General features: G+C 40.4%; 1 protein-coding gene across 1 annotated transcript in view; it reads left to right on the top strand.

Moving 5' to 3' along the window:
* ADAMTSL3 (ADAMTS like 3) overlaps positions 1-27055 on the top strand; it is a gene marked incomplete at both ends in the record, with an annotated part of 539369 nt that overhangs the window by 321568 nt on the left and 190746 nt on the right. The window contains 1 exon segment of the mRNA XM_082852534.1: positions 6709-6835. Within this exon segment, the coding sequence (XP_082708660.1) occupies positions 6709-6835 (127 nt within the window).

Consider the following 27055-nt stretch of genomic DNA (forward strand, 5'->3'; position numbering starts at 1 on the left):
GAACAAAAAAATCTTAAAATTTGTATGGAGACACAGAAGATCCCAAACAGCCAAAGCAGTCTTGAGAAAAAAAAAAAAAAAAAAAAACGGAGCTGGGAGAATCAGGCTCCCTGACTTCAGACTATACTACAAAGCTACAGTAATCAAGACAGTATGGTACTGGCACAAAAACAGAAAGATAGATCAATGGAACAGGATAGAAAGCCCAGAGGTAAACCCACCCACATAGGGTCAACTAATCTATGACAAAGGAGGCAAGAATGTACAATGCAGAAGAGACAGTCTGTTCAATAAGTGGTGATGAGTAAATTGGACAGCTACATGTAAAAGAATGAAATTAGAATTCTCCCTAACACCATACACAAAAATAAACTCAAAATGGATTAAAGGCCTAAATGTAAGACTGGACACTATAAAACTTAGAAGAAAACATTGGAAGAACACTCTATGATGTAAATCACAGCAAGATCTTTTTTGGTCCACCTCCTAGAATAATGGAAATAAAAACAAAAATAAATAAATTGGACCTAATGAAACTTCAAAGCTTTTGTACAGCAAAGGAAACCATAAAAAAGATGAAAAGACAACCCTCAGATTGGGAAAAAATATTTGCAAACAAAGCAACTGACAAAGGATTAATCTCCAAAATATACAAACAGCTTATGCAGCTCATATCAGAAAAACAAACAACCCAATCAAAAAATGGGCGGAAGACCTAAATAGACATTTCTCCAAAGAAGACATACAGATGGCCAAGAGGCACCCGAAAAGATGCTCAGCATCACTAATTATTAGAGAAATGCAAATCCAAACTACAGTGAAGTATCACCTCACCCCAGTCAGAAAGGCCATCATCAAATAATCTACAAACAGTAAATGCTGGAGAGGGTGTGGAGAAAAGGGAACTCTCTTGCACTGTTGGTGGGAATGTAAATTGATACAGCCACTATGGAGAACAGTATGGAGGTTCCTTAAAAAACTAAAAGTAGAATTACCATATGACCCAGCAATCCCACTACTGGGCAAATACCCAGAGAAAACCATAATTCAAAAAGGCACATGCTCCCCAATGTTCATTGCAGCACTATTTACAATAGCCAGGTCATGGAAGCAACCTAAAGGCCCACCGACAGCCGAATGATGTGGTACATATATACAATGTGGTACATATATACAATGGAATATTATGCACCCATAAACAGGAACAAAATTGGGTCATTTGTAGAGACGTGGATGGACCTAGAGACTGTCATACAGAGTGAAGTAAGTCAGAAAGAGAAAAACAAATATCGTATATTAAGGCATATATGTGGAATCTAGAAAAATGGTACAGATGAACCTGTTTGCAAGGCAGAAACAGAGACACAGATGTAGAGAACAAATATATGGACACCAAGGGGGGAAATGGGGGTGGGATGAATTGGGAGTTTGGGATTGACATATATACACTAATATGTATAAAATAAATAACTAATGAGAATGAGCTGTATAGCACAGGGAGCTCTACTTCACTTCGCTGTATAGTAGAAACTAACCCAACATTGTAAAGCAACTATACCCCAATTGAAAAAAAATAATGTATTGAGCAAAAAAAAAAAAAAAAAAAAGAAAGTTGATTTTGCTATTAAGGACAAATGTAAATAGATGGTTTTATAGTGATTTTTTTAATTTATAAGGCAGCATGAAAATAAGTACAACTAGTTCATGTGATACATTTAAAAAACATTAAAGTTCATTAAAAAAAAACCAAATTCGTTCTTTCATGAACAACATTTCAGGAGCCCAGCAGAACCGCTGTCACACAGGAGCCCTGTAGGCTACACTGGTTCTCTTTCCCTGGTTTCTCCTTGTGGGCACTGACCAGAGCTCCCTCTTACTTGTCTGAAGTGCATAGTTTGCTCCAGTAGTTTCCAAGGTTTGAAGGGGATTGCAGGATAAAGTTGGTTTTCAATGCCGAATTAGTTCCTTTAAAATATGTGCTTCCTATCATGTTTCTGTTGAGTCTCATGAGTAAGTGGGTTCTTTGGGCAGTCATAGGTGATACCTCTCTGAAAGCTGAGTGATCTTCTGGCAAAGGCTCTTCAGGTCAAAAGAATTGCATGCCCTTCTTCAAAAGTGACTCAGACGCTTCTAAGTTGAATTCAGTATCTTTCCTTCCACAGGACAATGTTCACATAGATTCCCTTTCCCATACAATGTGGCTGTGGCTGTCCACAGCCATTAGGATGGGAGAAAGTAAACTGTGTGATTCTCTCTGATTGCCTTAGGATCAGTGAACTGAGCCCTGATGTTCACTTGACAGAGACTACAAATAATTTTTGCAAGTGTGTTTACAGTTTGCTCATGTACATGACCCTGTCACCGTGCTCCTGGGAAGAACCTACTGTGACTCTGAGCACAGCAGACAGCACGAGACAACTATACACACTGAATGAAATTTGCTTCTGCTTTGGAGGTCTGATTTTTATCAGAAACAGGACCTGGTTGGAACCAGATCTGCAGAACAAGTTCTGATTTATCATTCACATTTATTGAATTCCGTGACAACTGTGTAAATGATGAAATCACTTTGTGTTTCTAGTAAAAAGAAGAGCATCTAACACTTACTGGGTGCTTACAAGGTGTCAGGCATTGTCTAAGCACTTTACTGTGTTAGCTCATCGTACACTATGAAGCTGGGATAGTTATTATCCCCACTCTGTCTATAAGGAAACTGGAATTTGAAGAGGCTAAGTCATTTGCCCAGACAGCACAGCTAGAAAATGGTAGAGCTGGAATTTGAACCCAGGAAACCGAATTCCAAAATGTTTTCTTAGCCATGGCGCTATACTGATGATATTTGTACATTTTGTATTGCTACAAATATAGCCAAAGTTTCTAACTGGAAGTAAGATGTGATTCTAGTAGACAGCAGTCAGCACGATAGGTGAGTGATGCTTAGACAGTTTAGTATAGAGGCTGAAACTCAAATATCTACCCTCCACTCTGGAAGAAAACTGCTCAAGTCTAGTCATAGTGAGTGATGAGGGCTGTCATGAGCTGGAGAATACATATCTGCTCATTAATATGCTCAAGGGGGCAACCGTGTATAAACATGTCAGAGTTTTCATTTGTCAACAGGAGCCAGAAATCTGGATTTTAATGTGAAATGGTCAGTTTCAAGCAACCCTTTGATGTTAATGGCCCTGCTCTATCCATTAATAGTTAAATAGTACTCTAGTATAATACAGGCTAGGTTTTTCCTTCAGTAACCAACAACCCCTAAAGCTCTGTGGCTTCAAACAATTAAAGGTGACTTTTAGCTCACGCTACTTGGCCAACGTGGGTCAGCAGGAGTCTTTGCTCTTGAACGTCTCAGAGACCCAGACTGAGGGAGGCTTTATTGGAACACGTTTTGCATAATAACTACAGCAGTGAGAAGGGGAATGTGTGACTCACACACTGACCCTTGAAGCTTCTTACAGAAGTGACACAGACACTTAGACTCATATTTCATTGGCTAAAGGCAGTCAGTGACTACACGTAATTTCTAAGGGGGTGGGGAAGTGCAGTCCTCCATGGGCTGGAGAAGCTAAATATTTATGAATATTCCTAATGATTACCATAGCTCCATATCCTCTGATTTTTCAGGCAGGAATGTTAGAATTTTTTGTAAGGTAGAATCCAGTTTTCAGAGATCTCAAGCAGAAGTTGACTCAAAAAATTCTTTGCTTCTTGAAGGATTATATTTGACTGAGCTGGAAAATTCATGTTTTGCTTCATATGGAGTAACGACCCTTATTTAAACACTGACTTCTATGAGCTGATTAAGAAATCATATGCCAGTACTATGAAATAATCCTTAGCTGAAGTGATGATTTATATATGTGTATTTATTCCCCAAAGCACTGCTCATATATCTTAAATTTTTGTTTATATTATCCCCTATCTTGTATAACTTGTCTCATTACACCGTAGAATATAAATCTTGTCTTACTAATTTATACTCTGTAGTGCCTGGTTCTACAGAAATTGGTTGTATATGGATGTTAATAAATTTTATTGCTATGTTTATCGATTAGTGGTTTTAAATCATTACAACTAGAGATCTTGACTTCAGGAAAAGTCACAGAAGTTGAAAATACTTGAGGCAATTCTTAGAAAGTTGCTCAGCGTTCATTATGATGTGAAGTGAGAGTGAAAATTCGGTAGTCCCTCAAATTCAAGGGCAGTTCTGGCTTATACCCTATGAATCACAAGGCAATGAGACCTTCTTTTCAGATATTATTTTTCTGGGATGTTTTCACATGCTTATTTTTGGCTGTAATATTTGGATGAACTCTAGCTTTAAAAATTATGAAATAAATGTCAGTGCTCAGGGGGGTATTCGATTGCCCAGGGTCTTGCAAGGCTCTAAACACTCTTCAAAACAAACCCATCCTAGCTCCTAAACCCACACCCTTCCTGGATGACCAGATAAAGGGTGATTCTCATTCTTATGAAATGCAAAGTGCTCAGGGACGCAGATGTGTGAGGACAGAGCTTGGCCGAGGAACAGTGTTTCTATAATTTGATGGTAGAATTACTACCCTTTGAGAAAGTTGCATGAACACAACTTACTCACTGATTGAATCTCAACCACGCAAGTGTGTTTCCAAAATCAATCACTCTTAAGTTATTCCACATGTACTTGTAAATATTAACATAATGGCCTATGTACCTGGGTTCATTGTTGTCCATCTGCTGATACTAAAGGTGAGGAAGGTATAGCATAGTGTTAGGATTCTGCTGTCAGATGAACTGGGTTTTAAAACAGGTTTTAAAACAATACACTAGTTGTGTAATGTAGGAACGTCATATAACCTCAGTGACCCTCAGATGCCTTATTTGTAAAATAGAGATAGAAGGTATCAGGAGGTTGCTGTGAAGATTAAATGAAATAATGTGTATAACATACTTGGCATAATGCCAGGTACGTGGTAAGCATTCAATTAAAATCAGCTATTATTATGAATATTTTACTATTATCTTTATAAAAATCATATAATCAGGATGAAAGGGTCTCAAAGGATTCAGCTGCTCATCAAATAATTTAATCCCCTCTCCGATTTTCCTGCCAAAAAGTCTCCTACCTAGCCCATGGTTGAATATTTATTGTTGGATAACTCTGACTTTAAAAACTTTCTCATATTGAACTAAATTATGCCTAAACCTGTAGCTTTCACCGTTTGAAAATACACAGAACAAATGTAAACCCTTTCTTCATGACAGCCCTTTGTGAATTTGAAAATATCTCTAATCATAGGCTTTTCCTTAAACTTCCTTGGAACTTTTCCTACCTCTCCCTGAAACTTTCATTTGATCTTTTTCCTTCCCTTCAGCACCAGCATTTTGGAAAGAATAGTCTATAGATGTGGTTCCAACTTCGTCCTGTTTTATATTCTCTTCAACACCTTGGATACAAAATCTGATCCAGCAGTTCTGCAAACCAAAGCATAGGGGCTCAACCCAGCAGTCAAAACAAAATGAAAAACAGAGAGAGATTAAAGGGGCTCTCTTTTGATGAGCCCTTTGAGTATTCTAATCACTGTACTAAGAGTTTCACATATATTTTCTCATTTCATTCTTAGTAGACCCTACGTGGAGTATGTATTATTGTCCCTATTTTACTCTTGAGGAAAATGAGTCTCCTAGAGTTTCAGTTGTTCAAACACCCTGCAGCTTGAAAGGGGTGGTAGGACAGGGCAGGTTTTGTAAGTGGGCTGTTTGCCTCTGAGGTCTCTGCACTTACACACCAGGCATATAAATACAAATAAAGTTGAATGTGTATGCAGAGGTAGAGATAAACTAGCTCATCAGTTAATATTATTGGGCGCACATCATGTAAAAGGCATATTTGTAAAATAAAAAGAAATATAAGACATAGCCCTTTTTCTCATACAAGGAAGCTCACAGTCTAGCAAATACACACACACAACTCACAAAAGCAGTAATTCACAAGAGACTGAAGGATATCAGTATAAGCATATTCTATGAGATAGCGCTCTCATTAATTCCTTCCTTATATTTTAAAAATTGTTTATAAAAGTTTTTATGAAGATTGTATATATACACACACACATATATATATAATGACATACAGGTAGAGATAGGTATAGGTATAGATAATGATAAACGGAAGGAAATGCAAAGATACAAATACAGAATATAGAGAGATATGGATATATCGTCAGTATTAAGATACAGGTATAGATTGAGATTAAAAACAGAAAAAAAAATTAAAATAAAACTATGGACCAGAAGGATATACATCAACTTCAGAATGGTGGTCATTTGGGGGAAGAAATGAGAGAATAGGACTAGGGTAGGGATAGAAAGAGAGGGAAGGGGGTGGGGAAAGAGAGAGGAAATATCTGTAATGTTCCATTCATTTTATGTACATAAAATATCTGAATAAAATTATAAATAAAACAGTAAGAGTGGGAGTGTCAAGGGACAGTCTCAAGTCTTTTTTAATTCTTTGGCCTTTGGAGAAGAATCATATAAATGACAGGGTACTGTCAAGCTTTATATATTATTATATCTTTTAAAAAGTATATCCTCATAAAAGAGAGCCAACTCATACATTTAAGAAGGATAACACCATAAATACGGTTTCTGACATACAGAAGGTCTCACATCCCCGTATCTCTACCCGCTCCTGACCGCCGTGCTTCTGTCTGTCTGCAGGCAGTGGGCTGCGACCGACAACTGGGGAGCAACGCCAAGGAAGACAACTGTGGCGTCTGTGCTGGTGACGGCGCCACCTGCAGGCTGGTGCGGGGACAATCAAAGTCACAGGTTTCTCCTGAAAAAAGTAGGTTTTAAACCCGATACGATGTTACCATAAAACGTGCTTTAGACCGTCTGATACTAGAATAACATTTTCCCAACGCTAAGCTTTTTCGTTGGAAAGAACTTTTGACCCGTGTTCTAAAAGACAAATTTCTTCCAAAAAGGGTAGTATATCAAATTTTTATTCCCATTACCTCTTTTTTTAAGATTTTTTTTTGATATGGACCATTTTTAAAGTCTTCATTGACTTTGTTACAGTATTGCTTCTGTTTTATGTTTTGGTCTTTTGGCCAGGAGGCATGTGGGATCTTAGCTCCCTCACCAGGGATCGAACCCACACCTCCTGCATTGGAAGGCGAAGTCTTAACTACTGGACTGCCAGGGAAGTCCCTGTTCCAGTTACCTCTTCTAAGACTACCTGTTTCTTTGAACATATGACAATACAGAGTATAATTTTTTTTTAAATTTGCTGATTTTTTAAGGTAAACTATGAGTCATTATTTTTTTTGCCCCCTTCTGATTGCTAACAAGGTAGAAAATACCATCATGCATGTTTTGCCCATTTATACTTCTTCAGGTTTCAATTAGCTGCTGAAGTCATTTACTCTTTTTCCTATTTGGATGGTGATCTTTTCCTCACTTGTATCATGAATATATACTATTTGTTTGTCTGTTGTACCTATTTCTAATGTTCTCTGTTTGTCATTTGACTTTCAATATTGTTTGTGTTTGTAGAATCAGTAGTTTCTAAGTTCTACATATTCAGACTTTTCCATCTTTTAAGTTCAATAATATCTGCTTTACATTTTTTAAAAAAAATTTGGGGGTCAGTCAACTTTTTCTGTAAAGGGTCAGAGAGTAAATATTTTAGGGCTTTTCAGCCCATATGGTTTCTGTCTCAACTACTCAACACTGTGCTGTTGCCAGGCAAAAGCAGCCACAGACAACCCGTGAACCAGTGGGCACAGCTGTGTTCCAATAAAACTTTATTTACAAAAACTAGCCTGCAGGCTGAATTTGACCCTCAGGTTGTAGTTTGCTGACCCTTGCCTTAAAGGGAAAAAATTATACATGTGCGCCTTCTGCCAGTGCTTTTTTTTGTGTGCTCCTACTTTTAGTTTTTTATAAATTTATAAATTTATTTATTTATTTTTGGCTGTGTTGGGTCTTTGTTGCTGCGCACGGGCTTTCTCTAGTTGTGGTGAGCGGGGGCTACTCTTCGTTGTGGTGCGCGGGCTTTTCATTATGGTGGCTTCTCTTGTTGAGGAGCACGGACTCTAGGTGCATGGGCTTCAGTAGTTGTGACTCGCGGATTCTAGAGCGCGGGCTCAGTAGTTGTGGTGCACGGGCTTAGTTGCTCCGCTGCGTGTGGGTTCTTCCCAGACCAGGGATCTGACCCGTGTCCCCTGCATTGGTAGGTGGATTCTTAACCACTGCGCCACAAGGGAAGTCCCTGTGTGTTCCTACTTTAAACTCTTTTATTTCTTCATGTTTATTTGGATGTAACTTATGAAATAGGGATTTTACTTATTCTTCCAAAATGGGGAGAACCTTACAGGAGGGGTGGAAGGTGGGGAGGATTTTCCAGGCAGAGGAAACACAAAGTTCATGGTGTGACCCTAGAGGGAAGCCTGGACTTTGTTGAGGAACTACTAGGATTGCACATTGGTTAGGGTGGGGGAATGAGACAGCAGGCAACCATAAAGGCCTTCATCATTGTGCTTCACATTTCAGGTTAAATGGAGTCATTGAAGCCATTTAGGCAGTGGAGTGGCATGGTTAGATTTGTGTTTTAATGAAATAATTCTGGCTGCATGTGGAGGTGAGCCAGGAAGCAAGGAGGCTAAGCAGGATGCCGTTTTTAAATATTCCAGGGCGTTTGAAATAATGAGGCCTTGGTCGGGAGTCGTGTGGTGGGAGAGGCAGAGGAAGAAACAGATGGGAGAGAGATTTAAGAGAGTCAGTGGAGTTTGATAATTCTTTGAATGAAGACTAAGAGAGAAAAGAGAGGTACGGTGTTGCAGATTTTCCAGCTTGAGCAGCTGGGTGGATTTATTTGCTGTTCATCAGGGTAAGGAATGCATGGAGAGGAGATGCATATCAAAGATAATGTTCATATACACATGTTCCCATTTCTCTTCCCTCCTGCGTCTCCCTCCCTCCCACCCTCCATATCCCACCCCTCTAGGCGGAACATGTGTATATGTATAACTGATTCACTTTGTTATAAAGCAGAAACGAACACACCATTGTAAAGCAATTATGCTCCAATAAAGATGTTAAAAAAAAAAAGACAAACGTTCACCTCCTTGGGTTTTTCTTCTTTCCTGAAATTTGGCCCCTTAAGTATTCAGTGCCTTGATACCTATCTGATACCTTCAAACAGATGTTGATTGCCTTTGGAGTGGAAGAGTTGATCTGAAACATGATAGTCCGTTGTTGCTAGTGGCAAAATCCCCATCTTGGTGGTCTTTAGCTATAAATTAGCTGAGTCCCTCCAAAGAGAGTATATAGAATATATCAGGACGTCATGATAATTTAGCCAGGGAAAACGTTTAAGGGAATTCAAGTGAAAAGATAATGAAAAGAGTAGGTAAACTCAGAACTTAGCCAAAGCAGTATGGAAGCTGAAGGAATAAGTAATTCCAAAAAGGAGGTAATAGTCGGCCATGTTAAATGCTGTTTTGAGGTGAGCTGGAATTAAGGTCCAAAAATTTCTCTTTGGCAATTTGAAGCCAAATTTGTGACCTTAGCAAGAGTGGTTTCAACGAACTTCTGGCTGAAACCAAAGCCTGAATGCAGTGGGTTTAGGAGTGAACAGAAGGTGAGAGAATGTATCAAGGGAAGGATTTTCCCAGGAATAAGGGAGGGGTACACACCCACACCATGTCAAGAACTGGATAACGACAGGCACCCTTGAGAAATTAACTGTGTTCCAATACAGTGTTTTGTCTTTTCTTTAAAAACTCTGTTCATTAGGAGGTAGAGTCAGCTGCTGAAGAGTGAGGGCTCTAAAACAGATTCACAAATGGGAAAAATAATTATGCTCAGCTCTTAGGGTCATTGTGGGGATCAAATTGGACTATATATGAAAAAGTGTCTGACACATAGTTAACACTGACTGAAGGATAAAGATGAGGCAGATGACCCTGCTCTCCAGCCATCCTTTTCTTCATTGGAAGCTATGATCTCTACATCACTTCCTTCTTCTTTAGGATAAAACATTGGCAAAGGGATTAACAGTAGAAAAAGCAAAATTTTAAGTACAACAAAATATCTGTGCAAGCTTTGGGAATAGTTGTAGCAGGAGGGTGCTTAGTGACTTGAGAAACAGGTTTAGTATTCTTTCATTGCAAAAAATACTATCATATAAATTGTCTGCTGCAGACAATAAGCACGAGTGGGTGTTTTGTGAGCTAATACTATGGTGCCAAGGAATTATGAAAAGATTTCAGGCTCCCTAAAATATAAATAAAAAATAAATTAAAAAAATAAAACAAATTCACAGATGTAGAAAACATACCTGTGGTTACCAAAGGGGGGGGACAAATTAGGAGTTTGGGGTTAACAGATACAAACTACTATATATAAAATAGATAAGCAACAAGGATATACTGTAGAGCACAGGGAATTATACCCAATATCTTGTAATAACCTGTAATGGAATATAATCTGCAAAAATACTGAATCAAGATGCTGTATACCTGAAAGTAACACAGTATTGTAAATCAACTATATTTCAATAAAAAAAGAAAAGAGTGAGGGCTATCAGGGACTCGAGCGTGCTCCCATCAAGGAAAGGCGGATAAGGAACTCATCAAAGACAGTAAGGAGGGGAATTCCCAGCGAGACTCCGTGCTCTCACTGCTGGGGCCCGGGTTCAGTCCCTGGCCGGTGAACTAAGATCCCACAAGCCACGCAGCGCAGCCAAAAAAAAAAAAAAGACAGTGATGAAGTAGAGGAGTAGCTGCAAGGGGGCCTAGGTGAGATTGGAAACTGTGAGATCCATGGGCTTCCTGAAGGAGCTGGCTTTGAGTGGTGGGGTACCAGTGAGAGATGCATTCTATGGGAATTCACAGAAGACCCAACTTATAGATACAGGAGTTTACATATCTCTTCTAACAAGAAGTCTGGAGCTGGCAGTCAAGTTTGGGGAAGCTGTTTTACTATGTTTTTGAGGAACCAGGCTCCTGTCTCTCCTTCACCAGCTTAGAGTATGGCTTTCATCTGGGGTTGCTAAGTCACTATTAGATACTCAGACAACACATCCACACAGCAGATGATAAAGAAGAAGATGGCGCAAAAGGCATTCTTTAAATACTGTGCCCTTTAGTCAGGAAGGGAAGTCTTCCCCAGGGAGTTTTGCCTTGCTGACCAGAACTGTGGCATGTGACACACTGGCTTCTAAGGAGCTGGGAAACCAAGTACATCACATTCCATCCATTCTGTTATTAGTAATATTGATCTAATGCTTTATAATTCCCAACATTCTCTTCAGACATATCATTTAATTCCACCAGCCCCCTTACATTGTGGTTTTGACATTGTCCGACCCATTTTACAGGTGAGAAAACTAAGGAATACAGAAGTTAAGGAATATGGTTAAGAAATTGCAGTCTGGGGCCAGACTGCCTGGGTTTAAATCCTGGGCCTGTTGTTTACTAGCTCTGTAAACAGAGCAAGTTTTTGAACTTTCCCGTGTATCTTGACTCTCTCATTTTAAACTGGGAACAGCGGTTGCACCGCCTTTGTGGAGTTATTGTCAGGATTAAATAACTCAGTCATGCCGAGCATTCCAAATAGTGTCTGGCACCTAGAGAGAGCTCAGTAAATGCTAGCAATATTTTTATTGGAGATATTGCTCATATGGGTACCAAAAGATGTCACACCTCTCACATAACACTAAATGTAAACAGATTTCGAAATCAACACTTGGTCCGCCGGCGCATTGTTTTTGAGAGAGCTACTGATGGGTGTGGAGGAAAGTCTTGTCAGAGGTGTCAAAACACAGTGAATTGTATGAGAAACTAAAGATAGAGGAAAGAATAAGATCCAGAGGAAGACAGTGAAGAACCAGGCAGGGCTGTGAAGAGTTAACTAGGACAGCTTTGGGATGAGAGGACTAATGGGGGAAAATCATCACCAGCTCAGGCCTTGGGGAAGTGTCTACAGTTACTGTTGGCTTTAAAAAGTGTGGAAATCTCATCAGAAAAGATGTCATCTTGTCAGGGTCTGAGAGAGATTAGAAATTGAGAAAATTCTAATTGAACCAGAGTAGAAGCTGAGTGAAATTGGGTCAAGACCAGTCTTTTTGGAGAAGTATGTGGAGGAGGCCCTGGGGTGGGAGGGGATGGGATGGGGGCTGTGCTGGCTGAAAGGGGCTTACCTGCTTGACTGTATCGTTCCTCACTCTTGATAAGGTACTTCATATCCTCTCTCTCTCTCTCATTGAATTTCAGCTTTGGGATTATAGATCCTTTTGAGAATCTATTGATAATTATGCATTTTCTCTCCAGAAAAATGCATGTGTCCCCATAAGCCCCAAATTTGCCCTTCTGATTTTTTTGAAGGGGTCTCAGACCCCTGATGCCAGTTCAGGACAATCCAGGAGAAGGGCCCCTAAAAATCTAATATTTTTGATTAATTTCTGCAAAGGAAGGGCAGCTGGAGCTCACAGACAGATCCCTGAATGCAGCGAGGAGAGCTATGCAGTGAGAGCTGGGGGCATCCCGCCGGCTGCTGACGAGTCTTCAGGCTCTATATGCCTGCGCTGGGGCTGAGGCTAGACTTAGCAGAGATGCCTGCCTGCATGAAAACTCGGTGTTTCTCATCCTCGCTTTTCCTTACGGCCCCTTCATGTCTGTTGCTGCTCTGAATCTGGCCAGCTGAAGCTGTTTTTTGGCTGGGGTTTTCCACGGGCCATATGGAAGCACTTCCCTATAATCGTGCTCTGTGTGAAAGAAATGTGGGAAACGAAGCCACGTCAATCCCTAAGTGTGCATCACCAGACCTGTGGGGTCCACCAGGCTCCTCCGTCCTCACCTTGCCAAGCAATCATTCCGATCTTCCCCGGGACTTACACCGAAGGAGGCCGTGGCCGGGAGACGCTATTGGCACAGCCCTGCTCTGGAGAAAGAGCACAAGGTTGCTCAGGGGCCCTCGTTTCCATCCTGCAGGGAGGCAGATTCAAGGTGTAAGAGCCTGGAGCCAAAAGCTTTGCCATGAGAAGTATCAGAAACTAATCCACATACAGCATGCATATTTCCTGTTCACAGGCAGAAGGAGAGAGACTGAACTAACAACTGGCATCGATAACTTCGGCTGTTGGAACAGGGAACTGGAAGCCACTCCGTTTTTAAAGAGGGAAAACTCTAAAAGCAGCAGCACCCCTATTTGGAGCATCTTGATTTGGTACTTAGGGACTCACTTGTTTTACCAGGTTTGCCCATTATTTTGGTCTTGTCCACACAAGGGCATGCACCCATGAGACAAATAAATAAGCTCAGCTTGTCCGATATGAGCTGTTGATGCAGTTCACCCTTGAACAACACGGGTTTGAACTGCATGGTTTTGGATTTTCTTCAGCAGTAAATACTACACGACTAAATGATCTGTGGTGGGTTGGACCCACCCACTCGGAACTGCGAACGGATATGAGGAACTGGGTATAAGGAGGGCCAACTGTAAGTTATACTCAGATTTTTTTTTTTTTTTTTTTTTTTTTGGCCGCACTGTGTGGCATGCAGGATCTTAGTTCCCCAACCAGGGATTGAACCTGTGCCCCCTGCATTGAGAGCACGGAATCTTAACCAGTGGACCGCCAGGGAAGTCCCTATACTCAGATTTTTGACTGGAGGGGGTCGTCGCTCCTAACCCCCGCGTTGTTCAAGGGTCAACTGTACATTTTTCCCTGGTGGCAGCTAAGCCTATTGATACAGTGATGCCTAAGGCTGAGCTGGAACACCAGCATGACGCTTAACTTTGGACATTGTGAAGATAACCACACCTTCTTACAAAGCATCCCTGTGTACTCCCGACAGGTACAGCATCCTGGGCTAGGCGGACTGTGGGGCTGCCTCACAGGGTAATTCTCACAAGGTTTTCTCTTCATACACTCTTCATTTCTCCTTTGACTGTCATTTCCAAAGATAACCTGTGCATTTAACTTATTCGATAACAAAGAAGACTGTACTGGCTTGCTGGCATGCTAAACAGATTGGTTTCCCTTCCTCCTGCCTTCTTATTTCATTTTTTTCTGCCTCCTTATTCATCTTTCTTGGGCAAGATTCTGATGGATAAAACTCTTATGCTAGAACTGTGTGTGGCAAAAGAATATTCAAACCAAAGACCCTGATCATTGTATTTATTTTTGACTTTGTCACTTTTTAAAAATATTTCTTGGCTGCGCCGCACAGCTTGTGGGATTAGCTCCCCGACCAGGGATCGAACCCGCACCGCCTGCATGGAAGGGCAGAGTCTTAACCACTGGACCACCAGGGAAGTCCCAGACCCTGTTCTTTTTAATGGGATGTTTCCCCATTTAATTCACGAGAGAGAGCATGGCATGGAAGAAGATCCCAAGACTGAACATCTAGAGCCCTGGGCTTTCGCCCTTGCCTTGCTCTTTCCCATGTTTTTATGCTTCTTCTGTGTCCTCTGCATGAAAAAAAAAAAGAGGAAAATGACATGCAGGTGCTGTTGAGAAAGAGTGTCATTGAGGCTGATTTTTACAGGGTAGCCGGACTGACCAGGAACTCCCCAGCTTAATACCTCTTTGTGAATTGCCTTTAGTTTTACACTTATAATAAAATCCATACCCCTTTCCATGACTTTCAAAGTCTTGCGGATCAGGCTCTTATGTTATGTCATGTGTACCATTTTGCCCCTCACTCACTAGTCTCCCGTCATTACTGACTTTCTGGATGATTTTAGAATGCAAGGTGCCCTTTTCCTCCATGGCTTTTGCATCGACCAATCCCTGAGCCTGGAACATGCTTCTCCCAGCTCTTAACTGGGCTACCTCTTTTTCAACCCTGAGCTCAAGGGTCACCTCCTCAGAGAGGTTTTCTTTGACCAATCTACCTGAAGTCAGCCCTTCTCTTTTCTATTTCCTTCTTAGCCTTTATTGCAAGAAGTAATTATTTCATTTACAGTTGTCTCGTAAATAACATGGGTTTGAGCTGCGCAGATCCACTTACACGTGGAGTTTTTTCAATAGTAAAGACTACAGTACTATATGATTCTCCGTTGGGTGAATCCCCAGATGCGGAGCCTTGGATACAGAGGAAACACAGATACGGAGAACCAACTATAAATTATACACGGGTTTTCAACTGCGTGGAGGTTCAGTGCCCTTAACCCCCGTGTTGTTCAAGGGACAGTTGTATTTATTTGTTTAATTGGTCTCTCCTACTAGTCAGGCATTGCAAAAGCAGACACCATGTCTGTGATTTTCACCATTTTGTTCCTAGTGCTTGTACAGCCCTGGGCACGTCGCAGGAGCTCAATAACTGTTGCACGAATGAATACAGGCTCTTTGCTGGAGACAGCTCTGCTTCCTATTATGTTTTCAGTGAGACTAAATAATATTGTGCAACAGAACTGGACTGGAAGCCAAAGCCTAGGGTAATAACCTCTGCTTGGCCACTATCTGCGATCTCAGGCAAGATCACAGGAACTTCGGCTTTTTCATCTGCGTCCTGAGACTGTTCGCATAGATGATTTGTAAGACATCTTTTATTTCTGAAAGTCTATTAAATATATTTGTAATTTATTCCTTCTTTTCAAACACAGAGATCTTGGGATTAAATGGAGGTTAGAGAAGTAAGTCCTAGGATCTCATATGAAGAATTTTCCAAAGCTTTAATGCAAAGGTTCCACGGAGATGGCTTGTCTTCTTAAAGAGCACAGGAGATTTTACACATTTATATTTGTTTACACAGCCTTCTTGGCCCCAAATTCCCTGTCTTTGGTGATAAGGATGCCTTCTACCCACCCTGGTACAGGGAGGGTAGCTTCCCCTGAGATTTATCTCCTGCTTTCCTCCAGTAGAGGGTCAGAGTGTCCTTCTTGCACTAGCTGTTTCTCAAGTACCTTTAATTCAAAATAATCAGTATGCCAAAGTGGCATATTTGGGGGTGACATATTCTGAACCTCTACATCCCATTACAGAGTCAGAAGGCAAATGACCATTTAGTCCTCACCAGGCTCTTGATTTCTTAGATGCAGTATGAAGGGCAGAAAAGAACTGTTACACCAGGATGCTGGGGAACATCTGGACAGAAAGGTGTTGTTAGATGCTGTATGTAACATAGCCCCCTCTACCGCATGTTATTCAAAGCTAGTCCTGGAAACGAGCACCAAAGAATGCACTGTTAGGCACTCGGCCTGTTACCGTGCTCTTTTGGGGTAAAGGCATTTTAAGCCCTTAAAGAGATATACCTCCAGGTTTTTTCTACAGAGACACCAGGGCTAATAGCTAAGGACGCTCATTTGCAGATTCAGCAATAAGAGACATCCATGATGTAGCACATGAACAGCTCAGGGCAGGAGTAGGGATGTCATCGCAGGGCGGGTGTAGGTATGGGAATCGGTTTCCAGCGTGCAGCCGGTTGCTCTCACCAAGTCAAATCCCTGCCATGTCCCTTCTCTACTTTTGAAAAGACGGTTGTTAATTTCTGATTTTTACTTTGCCCATGTTTGTTCCATGGCACGTCTCATTTATCCCACCTCTGTGTCAAAAGGCATTATGTGGACAGTCCTCCAGCTTCAGAATCCGTGTAGCCACACACTGGCTTTCCCTTCTTTTGTCCCCTCCGTCCCCCACCACACCCACAGAGGGACCGATAGACTCGAATCAAACTTGGCTACCCTAATTTGGAAAGTTGTCAGCCCCTGTTCTACACAATGTCGTTTTCGGTTAAATGATGCCAAGTGGTTATGGGTGTGTAAGAGCATTAATAAACACAATTTTTGTGTTTATATGTTTTTCAGTTTACAGAATGAATGCTTTCACACCCATTATCTCGCTTTAAAGGAAAATAAGTATTATTTTTCCATAGGGTTATTATTAGCATTAGCATTTATTCAGGTACTTTTCTTCCTTTTTTAAAAAAATAACTCCTTTGTTTTCTGGGAACGGAGAGGAGATTGGAGGGTGTGTGTGTGTGTTTCAACCTAAAAAAGCTGAAGAAGATACATGCAGGGTCAAGAAAGTAACAGGAAATATGCTATTGACCGAAAGTTTTGTTCGGCAAAATACCCAACCAGATTTTAAAAATCAAAAAAAAAAAAACAAAAACCAGGCATGGAAAAGTGGAAATGAGGTTGTTGAAGTGAGAGTAATAAAAGAGTCCATCTCTTTTCTTGTGTTACCACGGAATGTGTGTATTTAGGTTGGTGTCGTTCTAGTTTGACTTTATAGTGAAAATAAGTGATCTGGTATAAATTGCAGTCCTTCTGGGCTGAAACTGATGTCTATTGATTAGTTAATGTTGTGTGGACAATTTATTTCCTGTACATCTTGCTACTTAGCAAAACTGTGATTCTGCGGCAGGAAATGAGACACAGACAAAATATGATGGAACAGCTGGACTTGAGCGTTTATGGGTGGGAGGGAAGGTAGGTGGGAGGGAAGTCAGTGGAAGCAAACTTCGTAGATCCTTGGGTCAGCCCAGTGATTGCAAAATCAAATAAGTGAAACTCATAAAATCAAAGTCTGTAAAGAATATACTTGTGATGGGAGAGTTTGGGTTTATACAATTATAACCTGGTCCCAACAGTAGAAAAGTTGAGGGCAGTTTTTGGTTCCGACCCCAGCCCTACTAATTAGGAAGTCTGTGATCTTGGGCAAGTCACTTAAACTTGCAAAACTTCAGTTTTCTTAATTGTAGGAATGGGTTTTTGCTAGAACAAAGGAGGCATGTATCTCAGGTTACCTAGGATCGTGCCTGGGGGCATAGTATGTGCTCAGCGTGGTTTTAATAACTTTTGCTTACCCAGTCCTACTGGTGGTTAAGTTCTCTTCTAAGCCCTTCGCATGTATTATGTTATTAAATCCTCTCAACAACCCCTTGAAACAAGTATTCTTATTATCCTCATTCTACAGATGTAACTGAGACACAGGGAAGGTAGGAACTTGCCCAAAGTCATACAGCCATTGTAAGTGGCGGAACTGGTATTCCAACCCAGGTTGTCTGGCTCCAGGGTCTGTGATCTTAACCACGATTCCATATTGCCTCTCCCAGTAGTTTGTAGAGTAAAAATAATGCAAATGACATTAAAATTGTGATGAGAAGAAGCCCTGGAAGATGGCACAGTGAGTAGCAGTATCAAGGATCTCTTACCCCAAATTTCAATGAAAAAATTTTGAAATAGTTGCAAATAATGAAAGTGTTTCCCAGGAACCAGTTCCCAGCACCACCACCAAATCTGGGTGTTCCCAGATGTGGACTTGCTGTTATGAACATCGTAGGATGGGGTAGAGAAGAAGCCTTCCTCCATCTGGTATGTTCTCAACCATTGGATTCTACACCATTAGAAAGTATAACATTTTAAAGCAGCCTCAGAATCAGACCTGATTGGTGGCCTCATATGCAGACTTGTGAGAGGAGGTTTTAAGTGGTCTATGCTTAACCTGTCCTGAAGCACAAGAAGCAGCTTGCTCCTATGAGATCTGGGTCTAGCTCCAGACTGAGGGGGAATTAACCTGGAGGCCATTTGTCTGGGGCTTAAAAGTGTCCCATTGTAACAGGGGAGACAAGGAAAGCATGATAGCAGTATTTATATCAGAACTAGTAGAATCTCAGGCAAAAAAAAAAAAAAAAAAAATCAAAGAGGAGTATTTTATATCCACCAATAATCAAAAAACAGTCTTAAAAATTTGTGAATACCATTACATCAAACTGTATAAAGAAAACAAAGCCCTATAGGTCTGTAAGAAGAAATTGAAGCAAATAAAACTGCTATGAAAGACTTGAACACACTTCAGTCAGTAGGAGCTGTACAGCAGAATTAGTAATGTTACATTAACGGGTATTATTGAGCATTGAATTTTGATGGAATGTAATGTCTTTTCAAACACTTATGGACCATTTACAAAAACTGATTCTATGCTAAACTCCAGAGAAGATTGTAAAAAAAAAAAAAACCTCAATAAAACAGAAACCATCAGAAGAGACCTCGCCCTGCAGCTGCACCCATCCATTCTTTGCTCCCTCCCATCACAGAGTCACAAGTGTCTTTCTTCCTTTCCAAGGCTAATTAATCCCTCCATCTGTGTCCTGGATTCCAGCCCCCTCTACTTCCTCAGGGATCTCATCCCACCCATCATCCCCTCTCTCTTCTTTATCCTCTCTTGTCTCCTTTTCCCATCAGGGTTAAATGTGACCAGATGTCTTCCATCTTAAATAGAAGTATAATTTACAAAATATGTGTGTGTGTATATATGTATACATAATATATGTATACGTATATAAGTATGTGTATATATATATATATATATATATATACATCTTTTTTTTTTTTTTTTTTTTTGCGGTATGCGGGCCTCTCACTGCTGTGGCCTCTCCTGTTGCGGAGCACAGGCTCCGGATGCGCAGGCCCAGCGGCCATGGCTCACGGGCCCAGCAGCTCCGCGGCATGTGGGATCTTCCTGGACCGGGGCACGAACCCGTGTCCCCTGCATTGGCAGGCGGACTCTCAACCACTGCGCCACCAGGGAAGCCCCATCTTTTAAACTCCATATCTCCAGCTACCACCCTAATCTTTCACCTACCTTTATTGACAAGTTTTGGAAAAACTGTTTACATTTCCTGTTTCTACTTTTTTGTCATCATTTATTCCTCAAACCACAGCCTCCTGTGCTTACTACCCAGTTGAAACTGCCTTTACAAAGCCCATTAACAAGCTTTTTACTGCTTCATCCATCAGCACTTTAAGCCCTCATCGGTAGAACATTTGGTACAGCTGGCCCCTCCCTCCTTAAAATTGTCTACCTCACAAGGGTTCTCACTTTATTTCTGGTCAGACCTAGAATTGTGCCATTTCCTGCAGACCAGTAAAGAAATGCTGAGAAGTTTGTGACTACAGAACCATCCCTGCTTCCTGGACCTGGAGTTTTCCCTCACCCTGGGTCAGCGCTATTGGAAGCATAGCTCACAGATGCTCTGTAGCAGCATCGTATGGGGGCTGCTGGATGGGCAAATTCTTGGGCCCCACCCTAAACTTCTGGGTCAGGATTTCTGTGGGAGGAGCAGGAATCTGTGTTTTAATAAGTTCTCCAGGTGATCCTGGGAGACACTGCCCTGTAAAAGTACCACAGGGACGTCAGATGTATCAAACTGTTCTGTAGGAGAGTTACAGAAACAGAAGGGAATTGCAGTTTAGGAGGAGAATGCATTTAAAACGGTACAGCATAGATTACTTTTCCATAATCTAAGGACGTTGAATCCTTTCCCTACTTCTTTTTTTTTTTTTTTGGCTACACCGCAGCATGTGGGATGTTAGTTTCCCAACCAGGGACTGAACCCGCTCCCCCTGCATTGGAAGCGCAGAGTCTTAACCACTGGACCACCAGGGATGTCCTAATGACATTAAAGCCTTACGTGGGGACTCTTATAGGTTGCTCCAACTTAGCCTTGCCCAGCTGCCCTGCAATGTGCACTTCCCCACAAGTTAGTACTGTAGGCGACTGGGGGTTCATTGCTCCTTACACACATTTCCCCCGAGTTTGAACCATCTGGCTAAAATAAAGTGCCAGGGGTTCTAGTCTAAGAGGTTTCACTTAAGTGTGTAATTGTCAATGGATGGTAGTTGGAACACACACACACTCACATACACACACACATGCACACACTTACACAGGATAAATGCTTCTCAAAGACACTATCGCCTAGTTCACAAAGATTTTCTGAGAGAGCGCTTAGCCCAGTTAATCTACCCAAACAGGATTTCTTCAGCTCAAGAAAGCTTTCTAATTTATTTATTTATTTATTTATTTTATTTTTTTTTTAGAAGTATAGAATTTAATTTCACCAATAAATCAAATTGGGCTCAAGCTGTTAGTAACACTGTCACTTTTACAGAGTCAGGCAGAGGCTAAATGACTCAATGAACTGATAACAAGATATAAAGCTTTTCCCCTCCAAGTCCCTGTTTTGGGGTTTTTCTTTTTCTTTTTTTTTTTTTTTATGAATCCCCAAACTAAATCGTGGAAGATATTTAATTTTCAGTAACAACCTAACTTTCCTTTTAAGCTTCATTTTGTGGAAAAACTTAACAGGGTATGAAATGGAGAATTCTTGCAGTTTTAATTAGCATTTCCTAATTACTGATAAGATTGAGCCCCTTGTCATATGGTTACTGGCCATTTAGAAATTGTCTATTGTAAATTGTCAGTTCAAGTCTGATGCCCATTTTTTAGTGTGTTACCTGTCTTCTCTTTATTTTATTTTTTTTTTAACATCTTTATTGGAGTATAATTGCTTTACAATGGTATGTTAGTTTCAGCTTCACAACAAAATGAATCAGTTATATATATACATATATTCCCATATCTCTTCCCGCTTGCGTCTCCCTCCCTCCCACCCTCCCTATCCCACCCCTCCAGGCGGTCACAAAGCACCGAGCTGATCTCCCTGTGCTATGCGGCTGCTTCCCACTAGCTATCTACCTTACGTTTGGTAGTGTATATATGTCCATGCCTCTTTATCGCTTTGTCACCGTTTACCCTTCCCCCTCCCCATAGCCTCAAGTCCATTCTCTAGTAAGTCTGTGTCTTTATTCCTGTTTCACCCCTAGGTTTTTCATGACATTTTTTTTTTGAATTCCATATATATGTGTTAGCATACGGTATTTGTCTCTCTCTTTCTGACTTACTTCACTCTGTATGACAGACTCTAGGTCTATCCACCTCATTACAAATAGCTCAATTTCGTCTCTTTTTATGGCTGAGTAATATTCCATTGTATATATGTGCCACATCTTCTTTATCCATTCATCCGATGATGGACACTTAGGTTGTTTCCATCTCTGGGCTATTGTAAATAGAGCTGCAATGAACATTTTGGTACATGACTCTTTTTGAATTATGGTTTTCTCAGGGTATATGCCCAGTAGTGGGATTGCTGGGTCATATGGTAGTTCTATTTGTAGCTTTTTAAGGAACCTCCATACTGTTCTCCACAGTGGCTGTATCAATTTACATTCCCACCAACAGTGTAAGAGGGTTCCCTTTTCTCCACACCCTCTCCAGCATTTATTGTTTCTAGATTTTTTGATGATGGCCATTCTGACTGGTGTGAGATGATATCTCATTGTAGTTTTGATTTGCATTTCTCTCATGATTAGTGATGTTGAGCATTCTTTCATGTGTTTGTTGGCACTCTGTATATCTTCTTTGGAGAAATGTCTGTTTAGGTCTTCTGCCCATTTTTGGATTGGGTTGTTTGTTTTTTTGTTATTAAGCTGCATGAGCTGCTTATAAATTTTGGAGATCAATCCTTTGTCAGTTGCTTCATTTGCAAATATTTTCTCCCATTCTGAGGGTTGTCTTTTGGTCTTCTTTATGGTTTCCTCTGCTGCGCAAAAGCTTTGAAGTTTCATTAGGTCCCATTTGTTTACTCTTGTTTTTATTTCCATTTCTCTAGGAGGTGGGTCAAAAAGGACCTTGCTGTGATTTATGTCATAGAGTGTTCTGCCTATGTTTTCCTTTAAGAGTTTGATAGTTTCTGGCCTTACATTTAGGTCTTTAATCCATTTTGAGCTTATTTTTGTGTACGGTGTTAGGGAGTGATCTAATTTCATACTTTTACATGTAGCTGTCCAGTTTTCCCAGCACCACTTATTGAATAGGCTGTCCTTTCTCCACTGTACATTTCTGCCTCCTTTGTCAAAGATAAGGTGACCATATGTGCGTGGGTTTATCTCTGGGCTTTCTATCCTGTTCCATTGATCTATCTTTCTGTTTTTGTGCCAGTACCATACCGTCTTGATAACTGTAGCTTTGTAGTATAGTCTGAAGTCTGGGAGCCTGATTCCTCCAGTTCCTTCTTTCGTTCTCAAGATTGCTTTGGCTATTCGGGGTCTTTTGTGTTTCCATACAAATTGCAAAATTTTTTGTTCTAGTTCTGTGAAAAATGCCAGTGGTAGTTTGATAGGGATTGCATTGAATCTATAGATTGTTTTGGGTAGTATAGTCATTTTCACAATGTTGATTCTTCCAATCCAAGAACATGGTATATCTCTCCATCTATTTGTATCATCTTTAATTTCTTTCATCAGTGTCTTATAATTTTCTGCATACAGATCTTTTGTCTCCTTAGGTAGGTTTATTCCTAGATATTTTATTCTTTTTGTTGCAATGGTAAATGGGAGTGTTTTCTTGATTTCACTTTCAGATTTTTCATCATTAGTATATAGGAATGCCAGAGATTTCTGTGCATTAATTTTGTATCCTGCCACTTTACCAAATTCATTGATTAGCTCTAGTAGTTTTCTGGTAGCATCTTTAGGGTTCTCTATGTATAGGATCATGTCATCTGCAAACAGTGACAGCTTTACTTCTTCTTTTCCGATTTGGATTCCTTTTATTTCCTTTTCTTCTCTGATTGCTGTGGCTAAAACTTCCAAAACTATGTTGAATAAGAGTGGTGAGAGTGGGCAACCTTGTCTTGTTCCTGATCTTAGTGGAAATGCTTTGTTTTTCACCATTGAGGATGATGTTTGCTGTGGGCTTGTCATATATGGCCTTTATTATGTTGAGGAAAGTTCCCTCTATGCCTACTTTCTGCAGGGTTTTTATCATAAATGGGTGTTGAATTTTGTCAAAAGCTTTCTCTGCATCTATTGAGATGATCATATGGTTTTTCTCCTTCAGTTTGTTAATATGGTTTATCACATTGATAGATTTGCGTATATTGAAGAATCCTTGCATTCCTGGAATAAACCCCACTTGATCATGGTGTATGATCTTTTTAATGTGCTGTTGGATTCTGTTTGCTAGTATTTTGTTGAGGATTTTTGCATCTATGTTCATCAGTGATATTGGCCTGTAGTTTTCTTTCTTTGTGACATCCTTGTCTGGTTTTGGTATCAAGGTGATGGTGGCCTCGTAGAATGAGTTTGGGAGTGTTCCTCCCTCTGCTATATTTTGGAAGAGTTTGAGAAGGATAGGTGTTAGCTCTTCTCTAAATGTTTGATAGAATTCGCCTGTGAAGCCATCTGGTCCTGGGCTTTTCTTTGTTGGAAGATTTTTAATCACAGTTTCAATTTCAGTGCTTGTGATTGGTCTGTTCATATTTTCTATTTCTTCCTGATTCAGTCTTGGCAGGTTGTGCCTCTCTAAGAATTTGTCCATTTCTTCTAGATTGTCCATTTTATTGGCATAGAGTTGCTTGTAGTAATCTCTCATGATCTCTTTTATTTCTGCAGTGTCAGTTGTTACCTCTCCTTTTTCATTTCTAATTCTATTGATTTGGGTCTTCTCCCTTTTTTTCTTGATGAGTCTGGTTAGTGGTTTATCTATTTTGTTTATCTTCTCAAAGAACCAGCTTTTAGTTTTATTGATCTTTGCTATTGTTTCCTTCATTTCTTTTTCATTTATTTCTGATCTGATTTTTATGATTTCTTTCCTTCTGCTAGCTTTGGGGTTTTTTTGTTCTTCTTTCTCTAATTGCTTGAGGTGCAAGGTTAGGTTGTTTATTCGAGATGCTTCCTGCTTCTTAAGGTGGGCTTGTATTGCTATAAACTTCCCCCTTAGAACTGCTTTTGCTGCATCCCACAGGTTTTGGGTCGTTGTGTCTCCATTGTCATTTGTTTCTAGGTATTTTTTGATTTCCTCTTTGATTTCTTCAGTGATATCTTCATTATTAAGTAGTGTATTGTTTAGCCTCCATGTGTTTGTATTTTTTACAGATCTTTTCCTGTAATTGATATCTAGTCTCATGGCGTTGTGGTCAGAAAAGATACTTGATACAATTTCAATTTTCTTAAATTTACCAAGGCTTGATTTGTGACCCAAGATATGATCTATCCTGGAGAATGTTCCATGAGCACTTGAGAAAAATGTGTATTCTGTTGTTTTTGGATGGAATGTCCTATAAATATCAATTAACTCCATCTCGTTTAATGTATCATTTAAAGCTTGTGTTTCCTTATTTATTTTCATTTTGGATGATCTGTCCATTGGTGAAAGTGGGGTGTTAAAGTCCCCTACTATGAATGTGTTACTGTCGATTTCCCCTTTTATGGTTGTCAGTATTTGCCTTATGTATTGAGGTGCACCTATGTTGGGTGCATAAATATTTACAATTGTTATATCTTCCTCTTGGATTGATCCCTTGATCATTATGTAGTGTCCTTCTTTGTCTCTTCTAATAGTCTTTGTTTTAAAGTCTATTTTGTCTGATATGAGAATTGCTACTCCAGCTTTCTTTTGGTTTCCACTTGCATGAAATACCTTTTTCCATCCCCTTACTTTCAGTCTGTATGTGTCTCTAGGTCTGAAGTGGGTCTCTTGTAGACAGCAAATATATGGGTCTTGTTTTTGTATCCATTCAGCCAATCTGTGTCTTTTGGTGGGAGCATTTAGTCCATTTACATTTAAGGTAAGTATCGATATGTGTGTTCCTATTCCCATTTTCTTCATTGTTTTGGGTTTGTTATTGTAGGTCCTTTCCTTCTTTTGTGTTTCTTGCCTAGAGAAGTTCCTTTAGCAGTTGTTGTAGAGCTGGTTTGGTGGTGCTGAACTCTCTCAGCTTTTGCTTGTCTGTAAAGGTTTTAATTTCTCCATCAAATCTGAATGAGATCCTTGCTGGGTAGAGTAATCTTGGTTGCAGGTTTTTCTCCTTCAACACTTTCAATATGTCCTGCCACTCCCTTCTGGCTTGCAGAGTTTCTGCTGAAAGATCAGCTGTTAACCTTATGGGGATTCCCTTGTGTGTTATTTGTTGTTTTTCCCTTGCTGCTTTTAATATGTTTTCTTTGTATTTAATTTTTGACAGTTTGATTAATATGTGTCTTGGCGTATTTCTCCTGTATGGGACTCTCTGTGCTTCCTGGACTTGATTAACTATTTCCTTTCCCATATTAGGGAAGTTTTCAACTATAATCTCTTCAAATATTTTCTCAGTCCCTTTCTTTTTCTCTTCTTCTTCTGGAACCGCTATAATTCGAATGTTGGTGCGTTTAATGTTGTCCCAGAGGTCTCTGAGACTGTCCTCAGTTCTTTTCATTCTTTTTTCTTTATTCTGCTCTGCAGTAGTTATTTCCACTATTTTATCTTCCAGGTCACTTATCCGTTCTTCTGCCTCAGTTATTCTGCTATTGATCCCATCTAGAGTACTTTTAATTTCATTTATTGTGTTGTTCATCGTTGCTTGTTTCATCTTTAGTTCTTCTAGGTCCTTGTTAACTGATTCTTGCAATTTGTCCATTCTATTGTCCATTCTATCTCCAAGATTTTGGATCAACCTTACTATCATTATTCTGAATTCTTTTTCAGGTAGACTGCCTATTTCCTCTTCATTTGTTAGGTCTGGTGGGTTTTTATCTTGCTCCTTCATCTGCTGTGTGTTTTTCTGTCTTTTCATTTTGCTTATCTTACTGTGTTTGGGGTCTCCTTTTTTTTTTTTTGCAGGCTGAAGGTTCGTAGTTCCTGTTGATTTTTGAGTCTGTCCCCAGTGGCTAAGGTTGGTTCAGTGGGTTGTGTAGGCTTCCTGGTGGAGGGTACTAGTGCCTGTGTTCTGGTGTATGAGGCTGGATCTTGTCTTTCTGGTGGGCAGGTCCACGTCTGGTGGTGTGTTTTGGGGTGTCTGTAGACTTATTATGATTTTGGGCAGCCTCTCTGCTAATGGGTGGGGTTGTGTTCCTGTCTTGCTAGTTGTTTGGCATAGGATGTCCAGCACTGTAGCTTGCTGGTCGTTGAGTGAAGCTGGGTGCTGGCGTTGAGATGGAGATCTCTCGGAGATTTTTGCTGTTTGATATTATGTGCAGCTGGGAGGCCTCTTGTGGACCAGTGTCCTGAAGTTGGCTCTCCCACCTCAGAGGCACAGCACTGAGTCCTGGCTGCAGCACCAAGAGCCTTTCATCCACAGGGCTCCTTAATTTGGGATGATTCGTTGTCTATTCAGGTATTCCACAGATGCAGGGTATATCAAGTTGATTGTGGAGCTTTAATCCGCTGCTTCTGAGGCTGCTGGGAGAGATTTCCCTTTCTCTTCTTTGTTCTCACAGCTCCCAGGGG

The sequence above is a fragment of the Leucopleurus acutus genome (genome assembly GCF_964270905.1).
Source record: "Leucopleurus acutus genome assembly, chromosome: 1".
Taxonomy (NCBI): domain Eukaryota; kingdom Metazoa; phylum Chordata; class Mammalia; order Artiodactyla; family Delphinidae; genus Leucopleurus; species Leucopleurus acutus.